This window comes from Vulpes vulpes, chromosome X, assembly GCF_048418805.1.
Source record: "Vulpes vulpes isolate BD-2025 chromosome X, VulVul3, whole genome shotgun sequence".
NCBI classification, from domain to species: domain Eukaryota; kingdom Metazoa; phylum Chordata; class Mammalia; order Carnivora; family Canidae; genus Vulpes; species Vulpes vulpes.
Window position 1 is genome coordinate 104,514,472 of NC_132796.1, and position 18,205 is coordinate 104,532,676.

Genomic DNA, 18,205 nt, shown 5'->3' on the forward strand with positions numbered 1-18,205 from the left:
CATGATGTCTTAGAGCATTTTCTTCTTGAGCGATAGGTAAAAGGATTAAAAACTTGAATTTTGTATATGTTATACTTAGCTTCTCATTAATTCTATGATACATTTTTGTCATAGAAAATCTGCAACAATCATGAATGAAATATACACTCATAGGCATATGATGTATATATTTCTATGTCTTAGGTGGGGTACCTGGGTGGCTCAGTCAGTTAAGCATCCAACTCTTGATCTCAGCACAGCTCTTGATCTCAGGGTCATGAGTTCAAGGCCTGCATTGGGCTCCATGCTTTATGTGGAGCCTACTTAAGAGATTAAAAAAGAAATGTTTTGGAGGTTCCCAAGACCACACATACATTTGGCGGTTCACTGGAAGGACTCATGGGACTCAGCACAGAGATGTATGCATGGCTAGGGCTGTTAGAGCCAAAGGATACACAACAGTATCAGCAAGGGGAAAAAAAAAAAACAGGTGAAGCCTGGGGAAATCCATGTACAGTCTTCCTAAGCATTCTCTTTTCCACAAGAAGTTATATCAGGTGTACTCCTTTCTCCAGCAGTAAAAAAATATAGTAATGTATGTGCAATGTTTGGGCCCAAGGAAGCCCATTAGAGACTCCGTATCCAAGGTCTTCATTAGGAGCTAGTCACATAGGCACCCTTTGCCTACCAACTACAAAAATTCCAGACTCCCAAAAGAAAAGCAAGTGCTCATCATAAATCACATTGTTTGTACAGTTTAGGTATAGCAAGTCACTCTTATCAGTCAGGGAATGATTAAATGCCAAATTCCCAGATGTAAGCCAAGGGCCAACCTTGCAAGCAGGCCCCTCTAAAGATAGTAACTTCAGACCTGCTATGTTAACTGTCTTCTGCACTGTAGGTCCCCTTGACCCTTGCTTTTACAAGTGAAATTTCTTTCTTTCTTTCTTTCTTTCTTTCTTTCTTTCTTTCTTTCTTTTGTAGGCTCCACACCCAATATGGGGCTCATACTCATCCTTGAGATCAAGAGTCGCAGGCTCGACCCACTGAGCCAGCTAGGCACCTCTCCAGTTAAATTAGTATCAGTGGGAGTCTGTGGGGCAGGGTGAGGCTAACCTGTGTATTGACCTCAGTCATGGTTCCATGGGTCCTGAATTGAGCTGGGTAAATCAAATCACATTTGCCATCAAGCTCTATCTGAAGTTTCTATACTAACCTATTCCTACCTGGCCTGAGCCATCAATTTAGGCCCAGTGCGGCTTTGGCAGGGAAATTGAAGCGACCTGAAAGCCTTCCAAGGTGGAGGCACTGTCCTGATAGAAAGGATGTGTGCATTACAAGTGCAGACCTTGAGGGCACATGTGGTCTCCCTGGAAACAGAGGGTTTATAAATGTGAAGGCACCCCATGCAGACATATATTAGTCAGTGTCTACCGCATTACATTTCTTATAAAACTTCCCCTTTTATTTCTTTTACTCCATAATCTAACAGGGCCTGCTTTTTTTTTTTAAGATTTTATTTATTCATTCATGACAGACAGAGAGAGAGAGGCAGAGACACAGGCAGAGGGAGAAGCAGGCTCCATGCAGGGAGCCCAGAACGGGGCCTGTTTTGTGTGGTTTGTCATTACAGTAATTGCTAACCCTTTTATAATTAGATTTCACCTAAAAAGTTGTTTTTTTTCTGCTTCTTTTGGCAGGATTACCACTGGTGGTGGAGAGCTTTTTTTACCAGCAGTTTCACGGCTGTTTATCTTTTTATGTATGCGGTTCATTACTTCTTGACCAAACTTCAAATCACTGGCATTGCAAGCATCATTTTATACTTTGGGTACACAATGGTTATGGTCCTGATTTTCTTCCTTTTCACAGGTAACCATAGAATTATTTCGCACATTTCAGACTCTCTGAAGAGACTTGGAGATAGTCCTAATGTAATAACCATCAATTAGCAATTAATGGAAGGAATAGGGAACAAAGTCATCATGTTCATTTTTATGCTTTGGGGATAAAAGATTGCAAAGCCTAGGGAACTGGAGGGACCTTATGTACTTAGCTTCCAGGTTGTCCCTTGTGAATGTCTTTAAACAGTAGGGATGTCTTCCAAAGCACAGAAAGGGTTATGTGTAATCACCTTTGAATAGCCTCCAAGCATAAACATTAACTGGCTTGAATAACTTTTAAATTAGCAAAAATAGATTAAGTAAATGTGTGGTCATATAAGCAATTAGAGGTGGGGGACAAGATGTATACCTCTCAGGATTACTCATTTGGGGTTGTTATTTGGGTTTCAGATGAGATGGCAACTCTCATTTAGATTAATGCTTAACGTAGGTGACAAATTGAATGGTTTTTAAGATGATCCAGTTAGATAAATAATTAAGTTGGAGAGCTTGGAATCCTTTTCAGGATGAGCGAGGCAGCGTTCCACTCTATCTGCCTCACTTTTTTTAAAATATAGAGATTTTATTTTTAAGTAATCTCCATAAACCACATGGGGCTCAAACTTACAACCCCGAGATCGAAGGTCCCATGCTTCACCAACCCAGCCAGCCTGGCGCCCCTCTACTTGCTTCACTTTTAAGTTCTGGTTTTTGCTCAAGTCATATGATGTATGTAGGTCACTTGGACAAATTTCAAGTATTGTCTCTGATTTGAACTCTCAGGTTCAACAGATACGTAAAAATCAACAGTGGAAATTTGTCAGAAATTAGAGACTTAAGTGTAAGTGTTACTTGAGAAACCAAGGCATCTTGGAGATGGCTCATTTTTAAATATTGTATTACCTGTGAACTTCCAGTCTCAACTCCTCAGTACACAGAAGACTGTGCAGGATTCCTCTCATCTCTCCGACACCAGATGTTCTATTTAAACCTGAAGGCCTGAGAATGTCTCACCATTCTAGTCTAACCAGGCTCCTCATATGTTTTGCAGTTTTTCTAACTTTGTATTGAAATAGGCATACAGAGAAGTGCATACAACATATGTGTGCAGCTCAATGAGTTATTGCAAAGTGAACCTACTTTTGTAACTACTGCCAGTGTTAATAAATGGTACATGATCAGCACCCTGAAAGCCACTTCTCTCCACTCACCTTACTCAAAAGCAACCATTCCCCTGACTCTTAGCAGTTCCCCTGACTCTTAGCAGCATGGATTAATTTGACCTGTTTTTGAATTGTGTGTAAATGGAAACCTATAGGATGTACTCTTTTATGTCCGCTTTGTTTTCCTCAGTATTGTCAGTGCGGATCCTCGTGATGCTCTGTGTAGATGTTGTCTACACCCCTCATGTCTTTTTAAAAAGATTTTATTTATTTATTCATGAGAGACGAGAGAGAGAGAGAGAGAGAGAGAGAGAGAGAGAGAGAGAGAGAGAGGCAGAAGCAGGCTCCATGCAGGGAGCCCGATGTGGGACTCGATCCTGGGTTTCCAGGATCACACCCTGGGCCGAATGCAGTGCCAAACCACTGAGCCACTGGGACTGCCCACCCCTCATATCTTTTGTTTTGGATTACTCTCCCAGTGAGTGACTGGATTTTCTATTTGGGTGATGTGCAGTTGGATGTGTCTCACACGGTGATTTCAGGCTTCTGTTTTCTTCAATACTGAGCACTTTGACTCAGGTTGCTTTTTTCTGGGAGTCTTGGATGACGACAGCTTCTTTCCAAAGGTAGATAGAATCTTGAATGGTCACACTGCTGACAGAAATGTCCCATTGGTTGGCTCCACCACTTGCCATCTCTTCTGTCACACCCTACTGGATACTGACTCTTAAAGATTCCCAGTGATCCCTTGACAGATCTAATGGCTTTCTCTAGCTTTCAGTCTCCTTGGATTCTGCAGCTAACTACTTAGCACCTATTCTGTGAAACCCAATGTGATTTGCATCACTCTGGGACTTCCTTTGCTTCCCTTCTTCTTCCTATCACCTTTTTCTAACCTTTATACAAGGTTTAATCTTTAGCGTTTCAGTACCCTCTTTATACCCTCTCCCTTTCAGAGCTCACTAAGTCCCATGGCTTTGTTTACCTCCTCAATGCTGACAGATCCTAAGTCTGTATCCCAGGATATAACCTCTATGCGGTTAGATTCTGAACATTTGCACGTCCCGTTGGTACCGCCAACTCAACACACCCACTCCAGTGAGTGTAGCACTTCCTTTCCACAAGACTGACTCATTTTAATTTCTTTCCATCTTTGACGATTATCTTTTTTTTAAAGATTTATTTATTTATTTGAGAGAGAGAGAGAGAGAGAGAGAGAGCATGGAGAGGAGGGACAGAGCGGGAGGGAGAGAGAGAAGCAGACTCCCTGTGAGTGCAGATCCCTATGGGGGGCTCAATCCCACAACTCCAAATTTACAACCTGAGCTAAAATCAAGAGTCAGATGCTCAACTGGCTGAGCCACCCAGGCATCCCTTTGCCCATCATCTTTTTTTTTTTAAAGGTTTTATTTATTTATTTGAAATAGAATGAGAGAGCAGGAATCGGGGGCGGGGGGAGAGGGGTAGAGGGTGAGGGAGAAGCAGGCTCCCTGCTGAGCAGCAAGCCTAACATGGGGCTTGATCTCATGACCCTGAGATCATGACCTGAGCTGAAATCAAGAGTCGGACACTCAATAGACTGAGCCACCCAGGTGTCTCATGAAGTGTGTTTTTGACATCTGATTTCTAGAACTGTTCTTTAAGAAGCCCTATCTGCTTATAGACCCTTAAATGGCATCTTTTTACATTTCATCATTGTATGTATTTTTTCTATTGAATTACTTTTATTTTTTTCATCATCATTATGTTTTGAGGTTCACAGCAAGAAGCAAGGCTTATTGCTTATGTTCATGTTGTTTCATTTTTGAGGAAGACATCCTTAATTAAATCATTAGTCTTGAGACTATAGATGTACACAAAAATACAGTTATTAATTGCTGATTACTCTTTCTTGCTGTAGACAAACACTTCTGAGAGGATTTTTTAAAAAAATGGCAACTTGAAAATTAGCAATATCCACTCATGTTAAAAATGCTGAGGAGTTTCACACTTATTTAGAATAATTATGCATTCATCCAAAGTTCTTCCTTGTGGTCACCACATTTGTCTTTGGTATTTGGATTCATCTGTGTCATTACAGCAGAAGGATAATATTTCACAGCTGTCATCTTTCAATATTGAGTATTGTGACTGTGTGGAAGATTATTTATATGCTAAGTATATTCCCATGTTGCTACAAATCCTATATTTTTATTTATTTTTTAAAAAAATTATTTATTTAAGCAAAATCTACATAGGGCTTGAACTCATGACCTCGAGATCAAGAGTCACATGGTCTTCCAACTGAGCCAACTAGGCACCCCAAATATTAGTCGTTTATATTTATCATTTGTAAGGCTGTTTAATATATTGAGCAGATTGCTTAACTATTTCTTGCCTATCAAACTTTTTTTTCTGTTTTGAATTATTTCCTTAACATAGTCTGTGAAATGGGATAGCAGGGTCAAAATGCATGAATGTTTTTATGGTTTTTTATGCTCTTCTGCCATTAGCACAGTGTATTGGGTTTCCCTACAACCTTGGCTGGCATCGAGTATTATTGGTGAAAAAACAAACAAAACAAAACCCCAAAAGTGTTTTCTTTTTTGTTACCACAGTACGTCTAAAATGGCATCCCATTGTTTTCTTCCTCTCATTTTTTTTAGATTTTATTTATTTATTCATGAGAGACACAGAGAGAGGAAGAGGCATAGACACAGGCAGAGGGAGAAGCAGGCTTCATGCAGGGAGCCTGATGTGGGACTCGATCCCGGGTCTCCAGGATCACACCCTGGGCTGAAGGTGGCATTAAACCACTGAGCCACCCGGGCTGCCCTTCTTCCTCTCATTTTTTGAGCCAAAGGAAGTGATGTGCATCGTGGCTGGTGTTCCTCTACCCAATTTTCATTTGGCAGCACATTTATAGATTTGTAAACAACATGTCAAAGAAGGATTCAGGGAAGATAAGTCATAGTATATCAACAATATCATTAAAGGGTACCAGGAGGGAAACCTTGTATTGTATAGGCTAAGAAAAATAAATTTAAGTGTGAATGACTTGCCCCAAATCCTAACTGGTTTTAAAAAACTAGTTTAACAGCCGGTTAAGTTAGTGAAAAAAGAAACTAAGTCTGTGCATTACTGAGTAGCTATGCTCTTTTCTGATAGTTTTCCTCTCATTTCTAATGGATGCTCATTGATGGTTCACGTATGGATACTTGGTCTTGATTAGAGGGTAGTTAGTGAATTTTTATTTGAATCAAGTTGTGTTTTAGATATCAACAAATGAGTTAGTCTTTTTTAAAAAGTTTTATTTTTAAGTAATCTCTACACCCAATGTGGGGCTTGAACTTACAACCCTGAGATTGAGTCACATGCTCTATTGAACTGAGCCACCCAGGTGACCCAAATGAGTTAGTCTTGGAAAATGAATTGAAAGAATGTATTTTTATTTTGATAGGAAAGACATAAAATCACAATAACCAATTAAGATGTAACACTTAAGATTCCTTCTTTAAAAGTCTAAAGTGCTAGGTTGTATTATAATAATGGTATTTATAGCCTAATGTAAACCTTGGCATTGCTATTCGGTAGTAAATGAAATCTTTTATGTGATGACGTATATGTTAGGCAAGCAATGAAAAATGTTTGCATTTAGCCATAGTCTATTATTCAGCCATGGTCTATTATCCTAGAGCATTGTTTCTCAACCATGGGTGAATTTGCTTCTTAGGGAACATTTAGCAATATTTGAGACATTTTTAATTGTCATGACTGGAAGAGTGCTAGAAACATCTAGTGAGTAGAGGCCAGGAATTCTGCTAAGCATCCTACTATGTGCAGAACAGCCCTCTACAACAAAGAATTATCTGGCCCAAAATGTCGGTAGTGCCACTGTTAAGAAACCCTGGTCTTGAGTGAACTACTTGTGAACCTCACTTTTACTTAGGAGTAAATGCTATTTTCAAAATACTGTTTTGATTGTCTCAAGAATCAAGTTTATGTTTAGAATCTGAGACTCTGAACCACCAAGCACTGCGCAGTGATTGAAGCCAGTTTGGATAAAGTACAAGGAGCTTTTAAGACCCAGAAGAAGTATTAGCCAAGTGCAGAGTGCTTCTCTGGTGGCTTTCTCACTAAGTGTCTGTGCTTTGAATATATTTTTATTCATTAAAAGAACCTAATGAAGCTCAATATGTTTTGAGAATGTCTACTGTGTAATATTTTATCACTAAATTAAAGTGAAGAATCCATGTTCTCACACAGTGTAAAATGAAATACACTGAGGGAAAAGTCCAATTACCTCAATGCACAAATGTTAGCTGTAGTAGGCCCTTCATGTTTTACTATACCGAGTTGTTTCTGCCTTATTGAAAATTTCAGTTCTAAAGGCCAAAAGATCAAAAAGGATAAAAATCTGTTAATGCCAATTGTTAGCCAACCACCAAATATTTATTAAGCTTCTATGGGCTTGGCAATGTGCTAATAGGGACTTTGTAAACATAGACCTCATACTATTTGCTTTTTGTTGAGTCGACTATATGCCAACTATTTGCATGTATTTATCTCACTTAATTTTCACCTCATTGTCTAATAATTATGAGGTGTTAGGTCATATTCTTCCCATTGTATGGATGAGGACACTGAGACCCAGGAAATTTAAGTGACTTGTTCAAGTTTACCCAGCTAGTAAGTATTGGAGCTATGATTCAGTTGAACCTAGGTTTGTCTGACTCCAAAGTTCATTCTTTTAAATACAACTCTCCATGTCTTCCTCAAGAGAGAGGCACTTTCCTTGAGCTGAGGCTAAACCAACAATCAAAGAATGCCTGTGGAATCTCCTCTGTGGTCCTGTTTGATCAGGTGCACTGCTCTTAATTGGGAGAGTTGAGATTGGTGCACCTAAGACAATGGAATATATCGCCCTTGGGAATAGGTGATGAAAACAGAATACCTCCAGTCTTTTTGCATACCCTTTTGACACTTGTTTCAAAAAAAAAATAGATGCACACTCTTCCAGCTTTCCCTCTATAATAAATTCATTACTTCTTCAATCCCAGCTCGTTTTGGTTTCAGTTTACATCTGTGGACTTAAATGCTAGGTGCTGTAGGAATGAGCAGGATGGAATCCTCTCTATTCTCAAGGATATTGAAAACTTGTGGCTCCCATTGTTTTTCCCAGTGCAAGTAGTTGCAGACATACTCTAACTCTGGGCCCTTTGGTAGCCAGTATTATAGTTTTTAGTATCATGCTAAAACATTTCAAAGGAAAGGAAGCATCCCATTCCCTAATGGTAAGCAGAATCTGCATTCTCTGGCATTCTTGTGTATTTTACATTTTGTGGCATCTCATACCTGAATTTATTTCTACTCCCTGCACCCCAAGCTTTTCCTGTCCAACTGCTGCTCATTCTTTGAGGTCTTTCTACACAAAGCAGTTCATGGTCACCTCAGCCCATGTTGATCGCCCTATCCTAGAACAATCGGGCAGAGTTGGCTTTGAGTCTTAGCTGTATTGCTTATTGGCTGGGTATTGTAAGGCAAGTCAACAGGCTCTCTGAACCTCTGTTTCCTTATAGAATGGTGAAAATCCTAGTACTTAACTCATAGACTTCAACTCACTCTGATCGTACATGTAAGCACTTAGTCCACAGCCAAGCATCTAAGTATTTAATAAACAACAGATATCATTTTCATCATTATTATCATCATTTATTATCATGAAATACAAATTTGGTCACCTCATTCTCTGGCTTATGTATCTTCACTGGCTCCCAGCTGCCTGCCTAATCAAATCCCAGCTTCTTAACTTGGCATTTACTATCTGGCTCTCACCTACTTCTGCAGTCTTTTATCCTATAGGTTTTTTTTTTTTTAATATTCCCTTGTTTCTATTTTTTCTTTTAATATTTTAAAAAATATTTTCAAACTTTATTTATTTATTTTTAAGTCATCTTTATACCCTACAGGGGGCTTGAACTCAGACTCTGAGATCAAGAGTTGCATGCCAGCCAGACACCCTGATGTTCCCTTAATTCTTTGGTCATACACTCTTAACATGCCAATCCCCCTGCCACAGTTCTCACTGTTCCTTAGAACTGTCAGGGCTTAATTGTTCCAGACTTTTATGAGTACTCTTGGCTCTGTCTGGATTACCTGCCTCCCATCCTTAAATGCCTCTGAGTCAAACTTTAGAGAACCTTCTCTGAGATGCCCTCTCCAAATTCTTGCCGTTCATTCAAGAAGTGTATATTGAATATGTACTGTGTGTCAGGCACTAGCCCTAGAGACTGGGGCTTTAGCAGTGAACAAAACTTCATATAAAGGGATGAAGACTTCTATCCTGATGGAGTTTACATTGCCATGCAGTTCATCCAAACAGTTCAGTGTAACATTTGTTGTGTGCCTACAACATGCTCAGCACTCTGCCAAGCACTGGGGGGCGGGGGGGTACCAAACTGAGTAAGGCTTAACCCCTAGCCTCTTGGCTATGGTCTGAGGAGAGAAGGCCTGTGAACAGATCCTTTCCATGCATTGTGACCAGAAGCCTAAAAGTGAAGCTCAGGGTCTTGTGAAGGTGCCGAGCAGGGGTATCCAGCTCAGTCATGGGGAGGGCAAAGGAGGTCAGAGACAGCTTTGCAGGAGAAAGTGCTAGAACAGTGTTGAGGGAAGACTAAGTCTTACAGTTTGAAGGTGGAATTGACAGGCTGAGCAAGGCATGGTATGTGGAGATCTAGATGTGATTTGGGTCTGCTGGAGTTTGAATTTTAAGGCATGGAGTGGCAGGAACAAGTCCTAAAGGAGGAAGCTGTGGCCTAGTCCTGGAGGGCCTTGTGTGCCAACACCAGTGTGGTCTTACATCACATACCTTTGTGGAAATTATTGAAAACCAATACAGCTGATACCCAGGACCCAACCCAAAGCCCCAAATCAGAATCCTTGCTGATGTTTATTTTTAACAGCTTAAAAGGTTTCTGATACACTCAGGGGTTTGAGTGCTTTTGCCATGGGGAGCTATTAAAGGTTTGCAAGTAGAGGCATGACAATCAAGTTTGTGCTTTGGAAATCTCACAGTCACTCTGACCACGTGCAGAATGGGAGAGAGAGACAGACAGACAGATACAGGAGGTAGAGACAAGATTAAAGAGTTTTCTAGAGGAGAGATGAAGAGAATGTGACGTCTGTCAGTGGAGATGTGTGGGATAGCCATCACCTGAGATCATTCCCTGCAAGAGTCCTGTTCTGTCCTTCTCATTACCCAGACAGCAAGGGCCAGGGCCAGAGAAAGTGCTTCATGAATACCGAATCAAACATGACTGAAGGGAGTCAAGGCCCCCAAGACTCTTTTCTCCAAACAAACTTTCTCTTTATTCCTTTGTTTAATGGCTTTAAATACAATTTGAAGAAAACCTTTTGTCTGCATCTTACTGCTGCAAATTCTGAAATTCATGTGTATTGGAATATAGCCCTCACAGTGGCTGTGGAAAGATTCTATTTATTTTAAAATTTTTATTTCTTTATTTACTTATTCATGAGAGGCACACAGAGAGAGGCAGAGATATAGGCAGAGGGAGAAGCAGGCTCCCTGTGGGGAGCCCGATGCGGGACTTGATCTCAGAACCCTGGGATCATGACCTGAGCCAAAGGCAGGTGCTCGAACACTGAGCCACCCAGGCACTCCTGTGGAAAAACTCTTTAAAGGTTTGTTCATCTTGAGTAGAATGTGGTAGACTTTCAAAATGTTTTCTTTAGCTAGTTTCTTCTTCCTTTTCAAGTGTGCATATATAATGACTGCTTTGGGAAAGCCTTCGAAGAAATGTGTTTTGGAGAGCAGTCCCAGGATCAGGCTGTGAATTCTTTTCATTATAGAATTGCAATTAGGGAAAGGGCATGGGGAGAAATGGGCTTCTCTGCTTGTCTTGGACTGCCTCATCAAGATCCTGCATCACCTGACCTAATGATAAAAGGTTATGGAGCTTAAAAAGAATATGGGATGTTCCTAGTATTGGTTTAGTATTTTCTCTAACCTGAGGCAAAAGTAGACAGAGACACCCAAGTGAGCATTCTCTCCCTTCTTGGCTCATCTCTGTCTTTCTGCCCTCAAATCGTAGTACAAGCAATTGAGTTGTTGAAAAAAAAAATTTTCATCTTTCCAGATCCTTTAAGTTGCTTTTCAATTGTGTGGTTCAGTGGCCCTTAGAAGGCACATTTTCCCACCTCTTTTCATACTTATGTTTGTTCACATGAAGGATGAGAGGGAGGGCGTGTGGGAAGGAGAAAGGCAGGCTAGACCAGGGATTCTGAAACCCTGGTTGCATATTAGAATCACCTGGGGAGATTTTCAAAATCTTGATTCTTAGGCTGTATCCCAGATCAATTAAATCAGAATCTCTGGGGGTTGTGATCCAGGCAATAGTAGTTGTTAAATCTCCCTAGATGATTCCAGGGTACAGGCACAATAAACCCCATGTGACGATATCTTTCAAGCCCCAAATCAGAACATGAGTGCTAGCTCTCATTTCTTGAGTGCCTACTCTGATGGGCACCCTAATGTATCTTACCTTTTTTCCTCTGGTCAAGCCTGTTATTTGGGTGGGGATAGAATTCTTCTTCACTTAGGAGGAACAAAGGAGATGGGTAGCTTGCTCTATATCATATAGCTAAGTGCCTGCTACCCCAAAGTCCACTGACTTAGCTCAGCTGCCTGTCAGAACAGTGTGAGAGTTGATGGAACTGTGTTTCGGGTAGGAGACAATTTGGGTATTGTAAGTAAAGCCTCAAAAAGTTGAGAATTCATGGACACTTCAGTAGTTTATGAGGATAGTGTGCAGCAAATTGAAATCAGAAATGTCTTAGATTCAGAGACATGTGTTAGCTACATATTGTCATCTCCTGAACCATTGAAGTTGTTGGATTCAGAAAGGGAAGCTTAACGTAGGAATAGGTATTATCCCCATTTTTCAGTTGAGAGAACTGAGGTTTGGCAAGATTGTCACTTGGCCAAGATCATACAGCTAGTAACCAATGGAGTAGATTCATGTCAATCCAGAGTCCATAATCTTAATCATTATACTACACTGACTCCTGACAAGGAGCTATAAAGGATGGGAGGGAAGTGGCATGATGGCATACTGGATGGAAGTTACTCTGAGCTTGAAAACTGGCAAAGGAAAAGAGACTAAACCATGCCTAAAGCTTTCTGTGACTAACATGTTTTCCTAGATGATTGAATTGTCTTGGGGTGCCCCATTAGATTATAGGATCTGGAAGTTTTCTTTGACCAAGTCATTGAACCTTAATATCATCTGAGAATTGTTTTTATAACATGAACATCAATGAAATCCTATGTTAAATAAAAGCTTGCCCAGAACTGTATCACCCTACATATAAAGGGATCTTCTTTGGTCCACGCTACTATACAGTCTCTAAATTTGTCATTTTTGATGACAATCTTATTTCACTGAGCACTTAGTCCATCATTTAGCCAAGTCACCTATTTGGAGGCATTTGGTTTATTTGTAATTTTTCAATATCATAAATCATAGTGTTAGGAACACCATTTTGCATGTAATTTTTTTCTTCTATGGGGACATTTCTTTAGGGTAAATCTCCAGTAATGGGTTTTTTTTTTTAATAAGACCAAACTTTGATTTATAAAACTAATGTGTGTCCTGAGTATGCAAGTACATAATGGATTATTGCCACTTGTGTTAATAAGTTGATAATGGTTATTTACATTTTCTAAATTGAAGCAAGTTATATAAAGTTTACTATATTAGAAACTAGCCTTGGACCTCTATGTAACCTTTTTCAAATAGAGAACTTAAGCTACTCATTTTTTATTTTTGCTTTGGTTAGAGACCTGCAGCGTTCAATCAAATGGATTCTCACATCCTGTTGCAGGTGGCTGCCTCCAGCCCTGCTGCTCATCCTCTTTGCTCAGCAAGAAAGCCTGGTGATTTTTTATTTGATAATGTATGAGTCTTGAGATTTAGAGAATCAGTAGCCCACCTCAAAACTGAAATGCTTTGCATTTTTGAGAAAGCTACTTTGATTTGATATAGTCTCTGGTTAACAAGGATCTTTTTCATTTTGTTTCAGGGACGACTGGATTTTTTTCTTGTTTCTGGTTTCTTATTAAAATCTACAGTGTGGTGAAAGTGGATTAAAAATGTCCCTAAAGGCTTCCAGGCACATCAATGTTGCTTTTGAATATATACATCTATATCTATGTGAAAATCTATCTATGTATCTATCTATCTATGTATCTATCTATATCTGTGTGTGTGCCTCTTAGTACACATTTTAAATATACAGCATTAAAAAAAATCTCATTGTCTGGCCTCGGTTTATATGACACAAAATACTGATTATGTGGAAAAAACAGGTTGATTTGGAAACAGGTTTATTCTGAGTCAGACTGTCCTGAAAAGATACCATAAAAAGGCTTAATTGAAAGCAATTAGAGCAAGTGAGGCACATTTCTTTACAAAATGAAAGCTGAGCGCACGGGCATTTCAGATGAAATGTTTTTTCTTTTCTTCGTTTTGTTTACAGCATCAGAACTATTGCAAATAAATCTTAGGTAAAATGGGAATTCTTCTAACCTAAGTGGATTGTACAAACTGTATTCCACCCTTGTATTTGGATGACCATTTTATTTTATGTATTTATTCATTTATTTTTAAGAGACTTATTGATTTATTTTTTTTAAAGATTTTATTTATTTATTCATGAGACACACACACACACAGAGAGAGAGAGAGAGAAAGAGAGAGAGAGAGAGAGAGAGAGAGAGAGAGAGAGGCAGAGAGAGAAGCAGGCTCCATGCAAGGAGCCTGATGTGGGACTCGATCCTGGGTCTCCAAGATCACACCCTGGGCTGCAGGCGGCGCTAAACCACTGCGCCACTGGGGCTGCCCTTATTGATTTATTTTAGAGAGAGAGTGGGGCAGAGGGAAAAGGAGGAGGAATCTCCAGCAGACTCTGTGGTGAGCGTGAAGCCTGATGTGAGGCTTGATCCCATGACCCTGAGATCATGACCTGAGCCAAAACCAAGAAGTGGACGCTTAACCCACTGTGCTTCCCAGGAGTCCCTATTTTATTTTTTTATTTTTTATTATTTTTTTAATAATAAATTTATTTTTTATTGGTGTTCAATTTACCAACATACAGAATAATACCCAGTGCTCATCCCGTCAAGTGCCCCTCTCAGTGCCCATCACCCAGTCACCCCCACCCCCGCCCTCCTCCCTTTCCACCACCCCGAGTTCGCTTCCCAGAGTTAGGAGTCTTTATGTTCTGTCTCCCTTTCTGATATTTCCCACACATTTCTTCTCCCTTCCCTTCTATTCCCTTTCACTATTATTTATATTCCCCAAATAAATGAGAACATATAATGTTTGTCCTTCTCCAATTGACTTACTTCACTCAGCATAATTTATTTTTTAAAGTAATCTCTACACCCAACATGGAACTCAAACTCACAACCCTGAAATCCAGAGTCACTTGCTCTACTGACTGAGCCAGTCAGGTGCCCCTGGATGACCATTTTAACAATGCACATTGTTGTTGTTTTTTTAAGAGTTTATTTATTTGTGAGAGAGAGAGCGTGCAGGGTGGGGGGGAGGAGCAGAGGGAGAGGAAGAAGCAGGCTCCACACTGAGCAGGGATCCCTAACTAGGGAGGGGCTTGATCCCAGGACCCTGGGATCGTGACCTGAGCTGAAGGCAGACACTTAACTGGCTGAGCCACCTGGATGCTCCTGCACATTGGTTTAGTGTATAGAGTTTACGAAATGCCGGGTACTGCTGTCTTGTTCCTCAATTAAATCTGCACATTTCTGGTTATTGGTTTTCTTTTTCTGTTTGCTGTCCTTTGAAGGCTGAGAATGTTCAAGTTTGACCTAGCTGTGTGTAGATGAAAAATCTTTGGAGTCAATTTTCTTGGATTTATTTGCTTTGACTAAACAATAGTCAGGTATCAGAACTCCCAAAATGTCGGGAATTCATACAGCAAACATCCTCCAAGCTTGCAAGTTTGGGAGAGCAGCCATGAAAATCATACATTTTTTTGTGATACATTTGATTGATAAATATTGGCCGCATTGGGAAAATGTTTGAGAACCATGTAGGCACAAGCTTCAATTCATGAACATTCTCAAACCTGTCCGTAAGCTGACGAGTACTTTTTTCTGTGTGTGGGAATCAAAGAAACCCTGTAGCTCTTGATGGGGAGATTGGGATGGAGAGGGATGGGGTCACAGAGTAATTCCCTAGCCCGTAGGATGCCTTTTTCTATATTCCAGGATCGGAATTCAAACCCCTGACAAATAGACCTGGGTCCTGGAACAGACCTGTGAGAGAGAGAGTGGCTGTAGAAAGTCAGAGGTGTCTACTGATGGTAGAATTTTCAGATCGTCTCCACCTTCTCCCACTTACTCTCAAAACCAGGCTGAGCCCCATGCTCTGCCTTGGAGGGATTACTGCTGTTCTGAGACTCACTGGAACCAATTCCATTCTCCTCTGACTACTTTGAACTAAGCAGCATTATAGTGAACTTCTGGGGGACTCTTCTCACCTGGTTGGCTGCCTGAGCATTTTATCTAAGCTCATAAGCCTTCCTATTTGCACTGATGGTAGTAGTTTGCTCGAAAGGCAAATGTGTTCAAAGGATGAGCTCTTGCCATTTGTGACACATGGCTGGACCATGACACATGGCTGGACCATGAAAGTATTAGGCTAAGTGAAATAGAGAAAGGCACATACTGTATGATTTCACTCATATGTGGAATCTAAAACACAAAACAAATGAACAAACAAATGGAAACAGACTCATAGGTACAGAGAACAAACTGTTGGTTGCTGGGGGAGGGGGTGATGGGCGAAATAGGTGAAGGGGTTTAAGAAGTACAAACTGCCAGTTATAAAGTTAAGTGATGGAGATGAAAAGTACAGCACAGAGAATACAGTCAAGAATACCGTAATAATGCTGTATGGTGACCGATGGTGACTATACCCATTACGGTGAGCAGCGAGGAACATCCAGAATTGTTGAATCGCTATGTTGCACACCTGAAACTAACATCGCATCGTAGGTCACCTGTCCTTTCATAATAAGTATTAAAAAGAAAAAGAGAGGCAAATTTATTTTTTGCGGTAGGAAAGAGTCACTGCCTAGATGGCCTTCAGGGATTAAGGTGAAGGCAGCTGCGTGCAGTTCTCTATGCTGCCATCTTTGGACATCTTGAAATACAATGTGCAAGTCAGTATTTAGCTGATTTTGGAGTGAAAAATGGAGAAGAACACTTTACTTCAATTGAAACGGAGATGAATAGCTCCCTGAACCTCTCTGAGTGTGGGCCACGAATGCCACTTGGGGAGCATGAGGTGTGCAATTCTTTGAACTGCTGCTGATGAGATGACAGAAGAGCTACGAGTAGGTCAAGCACATCAGCTCCAGAGGAACTTGTGGCCTCTTACATCTTAGACATATTTGACTATCTTGCCTGTGTCCTGTGTGTACATATGTCATGGGTGGTAGTCAAGGTATAATCATTTTCTTACCCCAGGCTCTGGGGAGCATGCGTTGGCCCTCCAGTTCTTCTTCTTTTTTTTTTTTTTAAGATTTTTATTTATTTATTCATGAAAGACACAGAGAGGTAGAGACCTAGACAGAGGGAGAAGCAGGCTCCCTACAGGGAGCCAGATGCAGGATTCAATCCCAGGACTCCAGGATCACACCCTGAGCCAAAGGCAGGTACTCAACCACTGAGCCACCCAGGTGTCCCTGATGTACCCTCCTGTTCTGTAAACCCTGGTGAATTGGGGTTGAGCTGAAGTGGCTGGGACTGGATTGTACCACGGGAGGTGTCTTCGCCCTGAGTGGAGGGGCAGCAGGGGCAGGAGCCCAGTGGGGGTGACCTGGGGTGCTGGGCAGTACTGTGTCCTAAAAATGAAGGCTCTTGCCTCCCCACCCCCTGCTCAAACCTCAGTGCCGTGGTAACAAAGACTGCCATTTGGGAATCCCACCAACCACCTGGCCCTTTTGCCACTCTGCCCACCCCACTGTCACTTTGAAATCTTTTTCGTTCATAGAGGAATAAGGCACATGCCTCTCTTCCACCAAGGCACAGCTCATCAGGATGACTCCCCCATCCCTTTGCATATTTCTTGTATTGGGCAGCATGTTGTGAAATCTTGGAGCCCTTATATTTCATCTAACCATGTAATACAGTTAGTTTATCCCATCTCTTCCTTTCTGGCAAAAGAGACCCAGTTGTGTGTGTTCCTCATTGTTTCCCCACCGACCTCAGCATAATAACCAGATACGCACATTAAAATTAGACTTTATTTAGTATATTTAAGAAGAATACCAAGGACAGATTAACAGCACCTATTTAAGAAACAAAAACATTACTTAATAATTTTTAGTTAAGCCACAAACATCAATCTCTCTGCCTTCTCCAAGCAGGAGTCTTTTATTCCTGTTCAGCAAATAAATAAATAAACAAACAAACAAATAAATAAATAAATAAAAATGCATTGTAACCATTTTAGAAAGGATACAATTACAGTCAACCCACATATGAAACCTTGTCCTTGGGCAGAGTCTCTGTGACTACTGGCCCGTGTAACAGTATTGATTGGTGAATTTGATTGGGGTGTGAAGGGTTTTCTCTTCTTGCTGGGGCAGGAGGACCAAGCCCACCCCTTTTGTGCACCTGAACGTGAGCTGTGCCAATGGGAACTTGGCCCCAGGATTGTCATGTGGCAATCCTTTGAAAAGGCACTTTTAAATTACACATTTTTTTCAAAGGAAAAGGAAAATGTTAAATTCAAAATCGAACAGATTAAAGAGGACTGTTTTTGACTGAAAGTATCTATTGTTTTCAGTCTCAAAGCAGCACTTAAAATTTGGTTATAGAGGCAGTTTTAGAAGTTACTCAATGAGGGTATACATATATACATAGTCTTCTATTTTAATGTTTTTGTTCTTAAAATATAATTAACTCATAGTTCTCTTTGTCTGATGCAAATGCTGTTGAGAGATGACTGTGATATTCTCAAACACCTTAGCCGTGACCCCTGGAGGAGCCCCACTACTTTATTTACCTGTCCGTGCTCTCTCTCATCTCTCAGGCAACCGATCAAAGGAAAACTTGAGAGCAGTCTTTTTCTGGTTTTCGGTGCTGCTCTAGGA

At 40.6% G+C, this 18,205-nt stretch overlaps 1 protein-coding gene across 1 annotated transcript in view; it reads left to right on the plus strand.

The window, feature by feature from the left end:
• Positions 1–13,333, plus strand: part of LOC112911362 (transmembrane 9 superfamily member 2-like) — an 81,891-nt gene extending 68,558 nt beyond the window's left edge. The window contains exons 16-17 of the mRNA XM_072744897.1: positions 1,680–1,851; positions 13,106–13,333. Coding sequence (XP_072600998.1) covers positions 1,680–1,851; positions 13,106–13,173 — 240 coding nt within the window. The 3' untranslated portion in view covers positions 13,174–13,333. The remainder of the gene's footprint in view (positions 1–1,679; positions 1,852–13,105) is intronic.
• Positions 13,334–18,205: the final 4,872 nt, after the last annotated feature.